Source organism: Elephantulus edwardii, unplaced genomic scaffold, assembly GCF_000299155.1.
Source record: "Elephantulus edwardii isolate Elephantulus edwardi_28Jun2011 unplaced genomic scaffold, EleEdw1.0 scaffold00266, whole genome shotgun sequence".
Taxonomy (NCBI): Eukaryota; Metazoa; Chordata; class Mammalia; order Macroscelidea; family Macroscelididae; genus Elephantulus; species Elephantulus edwardii.
The window spans coordinates 2,001,093-2,011,492 of record NW_006400016.1 but is presented as its reverse complement, the minus strand read 5'-3'; the positions used below and the strand labels follow the sequence as shown (position 1 = coordinate 2,011,492).

At 40.9% G+C, this 10,400-nt stretch overlaps 1 protein-coding gene across 1 annotated transcript in view; it reads left to right on the top strand.

Moving 5' to 3' along the window:
- LOC102864422 (transcription factor IIIA-like) overlaps nt 1-2,962 on the top strand; it is a 40,203-nt gene extending 37,241 nt beyond the window's left edge. Inside the window, exon 6 of the mRNA XM_006899733.1 lies at nt 2,556-2,962. Coding sequence (XP_006899795.1) covers nt 2,556-2,962 — 407 coding nt within the window. The remainder of the gene's footprint in view (nt 1-2,555) is intronic.
- The last annotated feature ends 7,438 nt before the right edge of the window (nt 2,963-10,400 follow it).

The following is a 10,400-nucleotide window of genomic DNA, read 5'->3' as shown; positions in this document are numbered from 1 at the left end:
ACTGACAAAGGAGATTAATCAGAACTGGCTTTGACAAGCACTGTGGCAATTGGACAATTAAAACAGACATGGGGGGGGAGAAGAACAAACTGGGGAGGAGGGTGGAGAAAACAGTGTAACAATGAATGAATGAAAACCCAAAATCTCTGTAAATGTTTATTAAAACTAATGAAATTTAATAATAAAAAAAGAAATAAAACCCAAACTAATCACACATGATCCCACAACCAATGCCCATAGGTTGGATTCTTGAATGAAGGACAGGTTGGGTTCCCTTTAGGAAGGACACCATTTCCTGCTAAACATTTATTAATAATTTTCTCAACTTTCTTCATATCAACATGTGACTATCAAGATCACTGTGCACTGAGAAAAAAGACACCACTCCTCTCTTACTGACACAGCTAGATTCCAAAGACCATGTCATTATGTGAAAATCAGTGCTATTTGAAAATGTAAGATGAACATACAAGATCATAAACAGAGAATGATTCCATCATTACAGTCATTCCAACAGAACAAGGGGAAACTGCGTGGCTTAAAAATCAGCAAAGATGTGCTGCAGGGTTGTATCCTTTCTCCATACCTATTCAATATGCATGCTGAGCAAATAATTTCATAAACTGGGCTACATGAAAAAAGTAAACAAAGTCACATCAGAATGAGAGGAAGACTCATCAACAGCCTATGCTATGCATGTTAGACAACCTTGCTTGCAGAAAGTGAAAAAGATTTGAAGTACTTATTGAAGATTAAAGACTACAACCTAATTTGGCTCTTAGGATCTTTATTGTTTGGGCTTTACCCTTAGGTATCTGCTTCACCTTGAGTTGATTTTTATATACAGTGTGAGATATGAATTCTGCTTCAGCTTTCTGTAGCAGTCCAGTTTTGCCAGTACCATCTGTTGAAGAAGATGTCATCCCCCTATTTGATAGATTTTGATTCCTTGTCAAGTATCAGTTGACCATAGATAGATAGATGAGTTAATTTCTGGGTTCTTGATTCTGTTGCATTGGTCCATGTGCCTGTCATTGTATGAGCATCATGCTGTTTGGTACAGCTGTATAGTAGGTTTTGTGTCCCACCTCATTTTTGTTTTCCAGAAGTACTTTGCTTATTCAATGTTTTTTTCCAAGTAAACTTGCAAGTGGCCTTTCCAATCTTCTTGAAAAATGAATTTTTGTACCTGTATTGGGATTGTGTTGAACATGTAGATTACTTTCAGTAGGATTGTCATTTTTACTCTATTGAGTCTTCCTAGAAGATCAACATCAGGAAAACAAAGATTTTCATCACTGAGCTGATTGGCAGCATCATGATAGATAATGAAGAGATTGAGTTGAGATTATTATCAGCTTTGGTTTGCTTGGCTCCACAATCAACACTCTTGGTACCTGCATCCAGGAAATTAAAAGATTAATTGCATTGGGAAAGTGTGCTGTCAGGGACCTCTCCAAAATACTGAAAAGCAATGATGTCATTTGGAAACCAAGGTGTGCCTGATACAGGCCACAGTCTTTGCAGTTATTTGCTATGTCTCAGAAAGCTGGACAATGACTAGGGATGATAGAAGGAGTATTGATGCCTATGAGCTGTGGTGCTGGAGAAGAGTACTGAATACCATGGACTGCTAGGAGAACAAACAGGTTTGTCCTGGAGAGGGTGAGACCAGGCTGCCCCTTAGAGGCAAGAATTCTAAAGCTTTATCTGACATACTTTGGACATGTTACAAGGAGGGAGCAGCCCTTGGAGAGGGACGTTATGCTTGGGTAGATGGAGGGACAGCACAAGAGACAGCACCCTCGATGAGATGGATTTAGTGACGGGGGTAATGAGAGTAGGTGTGTCAGAGACAATAAGATTGGCACAGGATAGAATAGGGTTTAGGGTTGTTGTACATAGGGTCGCTATGGGTCACAGGAGACTCAACAGCACATAACAACAACAATATCCATCAACAGGGAACGTTGTTCCATTTATTTAGATCTTTTATTGTTTCTTGAAGAAGTGTTTTGTAGTTTTCTTAGTAAAGATCTTTTGTGTCTCTAGTTAGGTTTATTCGTAAATATTTCAATTTGTGGTTGGTCATTGTAAAAGGTATTGCTTTCTTGGTTTCCTTCTCTGTGTTTTCTTTGTTACTATAGAAATCCTACTGACTTTTGTGTATTGATCTTGTGTCCTGAGACTACTAAACTGGTCCACTAGCTCTAACAGTTCATTTGTTGAGTCCTTGGGGTTTTCTGTGTATATCATATCATCTGTACATAACAACAATTTTTTTTAATTTTATAAAACTCAATGTATATGAATGATTGTATCAACACAATGTGAATATAAGTTTGTGTGAAACACAATGAACTTGGAAGAAACACAATGTATGCTAATTTTGTATGCTAACTGATATAATTACTTTAAAAATGAGTTAAATACCTGGTCAAAGATATTTAAAAAGAAACAGAGTGGCGGACCGGAAGAGCGCGGATCGCATCGCGCATGAGGCAACGTCCCTCCACTGCACGTGGCTGCGCCCTGGTTTGGGTGCGGACACCCAGGCGCCCTGACTATCGCCGACGCGTTCACTGAGGCCAGCGAGAGCCCCGCACGCGCCCTGCCGGCCCACGTGGCCCCGAGGAGGTTCATCTGCTCCTTCCCAGATTGCAGTGCCAATTACAACAAGGCCTGGAAGCTAGACGCGCACCCGTGCACGCACACAGGGGAGAGACCGTTTGCTTGTGACTATGAAGGCTGCAGCAAAGCCTTCATCAGGGAGTATCATCTCAGCCGCCATGCCCTGACCCACACCGGAGAAAAGCCATTTGTTTGTGAAGCTAGTGGCTGTGGTCAGAAATTCAACACTCAATCAAACCTGAAGAAACATTTTGAGCGTAAACACAAAAACCAGCAAAGGCAGTATGTGTGTGACTTTGAAGGTTGTAAGAAGGCCTTTAAGAAATATTAGCAGCTGAAAGTACACCAGTGCCAGCACACCAATCAACCCCTGTTCAAGTGTAACCATGAGGGATGTGGAAAACACTTCGCATCACCCAGCAGGTTGAAACTACATGAGAAAGTGCATGAGGGTATGTACAGATGGTGCTTTGTGAAACTCACTTTGAGTAAAGCACCTCACTAGAGGATATTTGTTTAATTCTTAGATTACATAAAATGCTTTATATTCTTCTCCTTAGTCATACAGAGAAAATAGAAATTACATGTTGGGGAGGAACCCCCCCCCCCCACTGTTGTCAGGTTGTTTCCAATTCATCGTTACCTTCCATTTCTTGAGGCTGTAAATCTTCATGTGAGGAGTCTGTCTACCTGGTAGCTGCTAGATTCCAATGCATTATGCACTGTGCCACCAGGGCTCCATATACATGAGAAAGATGGTTCAAATTTGACACAGAGGTGGCACCATTCTGCTTCTTCTGAGTTCATCCTCTTATCCAAAGTTGTTGTTATGTGATGTTAAGTCCCCTGCAACCCTGTGTACAATAGCTTTGCAGCCTACCCTGTTCTGAACCAGTCTCACCGATTCTGACACACCTACCCTCATTGCCTTAGTTACTGTATCAATCCATCTCACCCGAGGTCTTCCTCTTCTTCACTGTCCCTCCACACTTCCAACCATGATGTTCTTCTCCAAGGACTGTTCCCTCCTGGCCACATGCCCAAAGTATGTGAGATGGAGCTTCAAAATCCTTGCCTCCAAGGAGAGACTTGGTTTCACCCTCTCCAAGACAAACCTGTTTGTTTTCTTGATGGTCCGTGGTATGTTCTTGGGATTTTTTTTTACATTACCACCACCACCGATAACAACAACTATCTCTACTATCACTACTACCACCATCACCATCACCACCCCACCACCAACCATTTCCACCATCACCATCTCTACCATCAACCACCACCACCACCATCATCTCCACCATGACTACAACCACCATCACTATCACCACCCCCACTGCCATCTCCACCACCATCACCACCACCAACATCACCATCTCCACCATCAATACCACCATCATCAACACCATCACCATCTCCACTATCATTACCACCACCATCACCATTATCACCCCCACCACCAATAACAACCATCTCCACTATCACTACCACCACCATCACCATCAGCACCACCACCATCTCCACCTTCACCATCACCATCTCTACCATCACCATCACCACCATCTCCACAACCACTACCACCATAATGAATGAAAAAAAACCACCCAAACAACTAAACAGTCCACACTCAACCCTCACGAAGACAAGAGAAATCATCTTCCAGAATCCAACCAAGAAGAGAAACAAAACAAAAGAAATTTGGAGGCTCATGTGTGAAACGGTTGGATTTTTTAAGATGGTTTCTTTTGTCTTGGTGAGGGTCGGATATGGACTGTTTGGTTGGGTTTTTTTCATTTACAGATGTGAGCTGATTGGATTTGCCACATTTAGCTAACACATTTAGCTGTGGGCTAGAAGCCTTTTGGTTTAGAGTCAACCATGACCTGGTAGGTGGGCCTTGGATTTAAAAGGCAGTTGGGCCCAACTAAGTCTCCTGTTTGGAGGCTCATATGTGAGGTGGCTGGATCCTAGGGGCTTAGTGGTAAATAGAGCTGCCAATCTACCAGCTGCTCTTCAGGAAAAAGATAGGCTATCTCCTCCCATGTAATTTATTGCCTCTGAAAATCCATTGGAGAGTCAGCTGTGGGTGGCCTAGTCTGTAGGGAATTGTGCTGCAAACCTAAAAGTGGCACCTCTATGGTGACTCTAATCCACCAGCAGAAAGAGGGAAAATAATGAACTCATGAGATAGCTACAAAAATCTGCTGGAGGGAAAAAATAAGTAAAATGAATATATGATTATGATTATGATATACATATGACAACAGTCCAGAAAAAGAGGACTGGGGGAGGGAAAGTAGCTAATTGTCTAACAGTGAGTGAATATTATAAAACAGAGTGAACTGGGAGAAGGGGAATGGAGGGCAAGGAGGTAAAATGTGCAACAATGAATGAACGAAAAGATAACTTCTCTGTAAATGTTCATTAAAATCACAGTTAAAATAAAATTTTACTTTTAAAAAAATCTGCTGGAGGATAAGTATTGAGTTAATTCCAACTTGATCTCAAGGAGAGAGAAATATTCCCTTTTCTCCTCAGTAGAGAATGAGGCAATAGTAAAATTCTGCATTATAATCTAGTTCACAGAATCTGATACATTTGGTGTAGAGGAACATTGTCAAAAACAGTTACCTTGCAACAGGCAAAAGTCCTTGCCTTGATTGCTCGAAGGACAAAAATAAATCCCTTAAAAAAAAAATCCCTTCCTCAGCACGCAGGTCCTTCTTGGCCTGAATGCTTACATTTCTGGTCCATTCTTTCCATCTTTCACTCTGCCCCTAGTTGCTTTCTATCCCACTAATTTGCTCAGATTAATAATTCTGTCTTCTGGCACAAGACTTCTGTACATGCTCTTCCTTCTGCCTAAAATATTCTTCCCCTCATACTTTAGTTAAATTCTGTTTTCAAGGCTCTGTACAAATTTCATATCTCCAAGGAAATCTTTGTCTCCCTCTATATGATGTGTTATCATGAATGCATGAATGCCTATGTATTCCCCTCATAGCATTTATTATGTTGTATGTCAATTTAAAATCAGAGTCACCTGGTATATGTAAGTGAAGCAGTGTGAAAATGAAGTCTTCCCTCTGTTTAAAATCTAGAATCTATTTTGGAATGTTAAAAAACTTCCCTTTCTTACCAGGCTGGAAGAGATCTATATTAATTATCATTCCAAAAATAGGTGATCCAACAGAGTATGTTGTTGTTGATTGCCTTCGAGTCGGGCACGACTCATTGTGACTCTGAACAAAAGGCCTGAAGCCCCTCTCCAACTATCAACATTTACCAAAGTTCATAGAATTTCCAGAGGCATGATGTTTAGGAAGGGGATGCCACTCCTGCTTCCAAACCTGTCATAGTATGTTATTGTTGTTATGTGCCGTTAAGTCACCTGTGTACAATGACCCTATGTACAGCAGCTCTGAACCCTTCCTTGTTCTGAGCCAGTCTCACTAATCCTGACACACCAACCTCCAGTTACTGTATCAGTTCATCTTATCCGGAGTTTCCCTTTCCTGCACTGTCCGTCCACCCTTCCGAGCATGATGTCCTTCTCCAAGGACCGATCTCTCCTGGCCATGTGCTCAAAGTAAGTGAAGCGACACTTCAGAATCCTAGCCTCCAAGAAAAGACTTGGTTTCACCCTCTCCAAGACAGACCTATTTGTTTTCTCGGCAGTCTGTGATATGTTCAAGGCTCTTCTCCAGCACCACAACTTGAAGGCAACTATTCTTCTGTCATCCTTAGTCATTGTTCAACTCTCTGAAGCATAACAAGTAATTGAGAAGACCATGGTCTGGATTAGTTGTACCTTTGTATCTTGACTGACATCGTTGCTCTCCAGTTCTCTGGAGAGGTCCATGACAGCAGATTTTCCCAATGCAATTTGTCTTTTGATTTTTCTGACTGCTGGTGTTAAGAGTGTTGATTGTGGATCTGAGCAGGCTGTAATTGCTAACAACCTCAAACTCTTTTGCAACTATTATGGTACTTCCAGTTGGCCTTTAGTGAGCATCTTTGTCTTTTTGATGTTGATCTTCAATCCATATGGAAGACTACAATCCTTGCCCTTTTGCAGCACATGCTTCAGGTTTTCTTCAGTTTCAGCAAGCAAGTTGTGTCATCTGCATATTGTAGGTTGTTAATGAGTCTTCCTCCAATCATGATGCCACAGTCCCCCTCATAAAGCCCTGCTTCCTGAATGATCTGTTCTGCATATAGAGTGAAAAGGCACAGGGACAGGATGCTTCTCTGACATATTCCTTTCTTGATATTGAGCCATGCAGTGTTTCCTTGCTCTGTTCTGAGGATTGCTTTTTGATTCAAGTATAGGTTTCATTCACATAAGAACAGCTAAATGTTCCAGAATTCCATTTTCCTCAAGGTTAGCCACAATTTACTGTGATCCACACAGTCAAATGCCTTTTCATAGTCAATGAAACACAGATAGACATTCTTCTGGTACTGCTTTCTGCCAAGATCCATCTGACATTGACAATAATGTCCCTACTGCCACAACCTCTTCTAAACCCAGCTTGTATTTCTGGTAGTTCTCTGTCAATGTACTGTTCAAGTAAATCATTAATATCACATGCAAGTAAAATCTTGCTGAAGATTATTAAAAATTGCTACAATGGTACATCAACAAGGAACTGCCAGAAACTAAAGCTGAATTTAGAGGAGGCCACAGCACAAAGGATATTATTACTGATGGGTGTTAGATGAAAGTACAGAATACCAGAAAGATACTTACTTGTTTCAGATGTTTTATTGATTATGCAAAATAATTGAACTGTGTGGATTGTAACACATTATGGCTAACATTGAGAAGAGTGTGAATTCCAGAACACTTAATTGTACTCATGAGAAACCTATACCTAGATTAAGAAGCAGCTGTCTAAAGAGAATTTAAGGGAACACTGTGTGGTTTAAATAAAGAGAGGTGTGCGTCAGAGTTGTATCCTTTCTCCATATCTACTTAATATGCATGTTGGATAAATCATTCATAAAGCTGTACTATATGAAGAAGAATGAGGCATCAGGATTGGAGGACGACTTATCAACAACCTGTGCTATGCAGATGACAGAACCTTACTTGCAGAAAGTGAAGAAGACTTGAAGCACTAACTGCAGGTGATCTATGACCACACCCTTTGATACAGGGTGCAGAAATACTTAGATCCTCCTCACGGGACAAAGAGGCAACATTATGATAGATGGAGAAAAAAATTGAAGTTGTCAAAGATTTCATTTTACTTTGATTCATAATCAAATACAGGAGTTTCAATAGGGAAATTTTCTCAACAGCAAGGATGTCAGTGTAATGACTCAAGTACACCTGATCGAAGCCATGGTATTTTTAATTGCTTCCTATGCATCTAAGGATGACAGAAGAATTGATGCCTTTGAGTTGTGGTGCTGGGAAACAATGTTGAACTTCCAAGAAAACAAGTGTGCCTTGAAGAGGGTGAAACCAAGTTTCTCTTTGGAGGCTAGGATTTTGAGTCTCTGTCCCACATAGTTTGGGCATGTGGCCAGGAAGGACCGGTCCTTGGAGAAGGAGAGAGTGAAAGAACAGCACAGGAGAGAAAAACCTTGGATGAGATGGATTGATACAGTAACTGGTGAAATGGAGGTAGGTGTGTTGGAGTCCGTGAGACTAGCCCAGGACAGGGCAGGGTTCAGAACTATGCATATAGAGTTGCTATGAGTTACAGGTGACTGACCAGACAGCATATAACAATAACAACAACAACAACAATAATGTGTCTGAAAGTTGGATAATAAGTAAGGAAGATTGAAGAAGAATCAATGTCTTTGAATTGTGGTGTAGTAAAGAGTACTGAATATCCTATAACTTCCTAAAGAAAAGCAAACCCCCAAAACAAAACACAAACTAAACTGTTTTGGAGGAAGTGCAACCAGAGTGGTCCTTAGAGGCAAAGATGGAGAAACGTAGTTTCACATACTTTTACAATGATGTCAGAAGGAAACCACCTTTGGAAAAAGACAGCATGCTGGGAAAGTAGAGGTCAGTAAAAGAGAGGAAGGCTCATCGAGACAAAATGACACAGCGACTACAGCAAAGAGCTTGAGCATGATGGAGGGAGGTCATGATGATGGTGCAGAACAGGCAAGGCTCAGCTCTGACGGCACCTACTAAGAATAACGGCCTTTCCCAACAATATTTCTTTATCCTCGTTGATGACCTAGTCAGGTATGCTAATGAAGACATTCTTTTTCACTGAGGTCTAGCAGATATAAGATACAATAATCTATTTCTAAAGAATCTTTTTCATTATAGTCAAACAGATGCAAGAGGCAATAGCTTGTGCCTGAAGCGTCTTGATCCATAGCACTATTGACAGATGTTTACAGTGGAACCACAGAACAGTCGTGACTGAAGATTCAATTGTACTAGTAAGTTACCAGGAAAACCTGCGCTATCACTGTCCTGGGACCACCCTGGAACAAGCAGAATGACATATACCTCAACCAATCCTGTGATCCCACGGATGTGTTAGGCGTCTATCCCTGCCAAATTCTCACTTCTAGATATTCTACCTTGATGTCTTTCAACCAGTTATGAATTTTGCAATCTTTAGTTCCCACTCTAATAAGGCAAGAGTGCACCCTTGCTTAAGGTCTGGCTGAGATGCCATCTTCACTTGGTGACGATGGACATGTATTCCCTCAGTCTGGACCATTGCTATCATGTGGTAAAACATTTTCATTTTCCTTCTAAGCCAACTCTGTCATGCTGCTCTACAGCAATGTTTGTATTTATTTTTGCAATTGAATAACATGTCTTCCCTCTTTAATGTAAGTTTTCTGAGGGTAGGAATCATACTTTGTTTATGACTGTTAAGTATTATGCTGATAAGTATTTAGCAGGTAGTAAGGAGTTGTACTGCCAATCCAGTGGCAGCTGGTTCAAGCCCACCCGCTGCTCCATGCGAGAAAGATGGGCAGTCTTCTTCATGCAATTTACAGTCTCTGAAAACCCACTGGAGGGCTAGCTATGAGTTGATTCCAACTCAATGGCAGTGAGTTGTTGAGTTGAAGGGGAGAAACTGGAATGATTTACAGAGTTTGCTGATTTCTGAGGTATTCATTTCTCATCACAGCACATTTGGAGCTCCCAATGTGATTTCAACCAGCTCATGAAATTCCTGGAAAATTTAGCAATTGATTTTCACAAGCTGGTGTGTGATGGTTTCAGCCCACGGCTGCTGCTAACTCCCCAGCACCTAGCACAGACACGGCATGAGTGAATAAATGAATAAAATCATCCCACAGAGCAGAGCTTCTCCTCCCTGTGCCTACTCATGGCAGATTCTTCATCCTCTGCAGCAGAATATTTTTTAAACAGAAGTACTGTGTTTTTCATCAAGAAAATGTATTCAGTTTGAAGACATATTCTTTGGATACAGCCCTCACACCTTTCCCTGATGTCACAACACCCTTTCCTGCAAGTAGTTTGGAGTTTTGTAAACTGTGAGTAGAGGCTCATTAGTCTATTTGGAAGGTCATGGCCAGCATGTTTTTCAAAGTGAAATCAAACAGGGTGTCAAAGTTCCTCTTCTGCAGCCAGTAAGTTTCATTTCAGAGAATTTTGCTATAAATGTGTGTGCATCTCATATAACAGTTTTACATTGATGTTCTTTCAGTCAAAATAATTTGAAAGTTACTCTGATTTACAATAATTCTTTGTAGTCTGGTACCTTTGTTCTTTTTTCTGTATCTTTATTTTGAAAATATTTTTCAAAAGC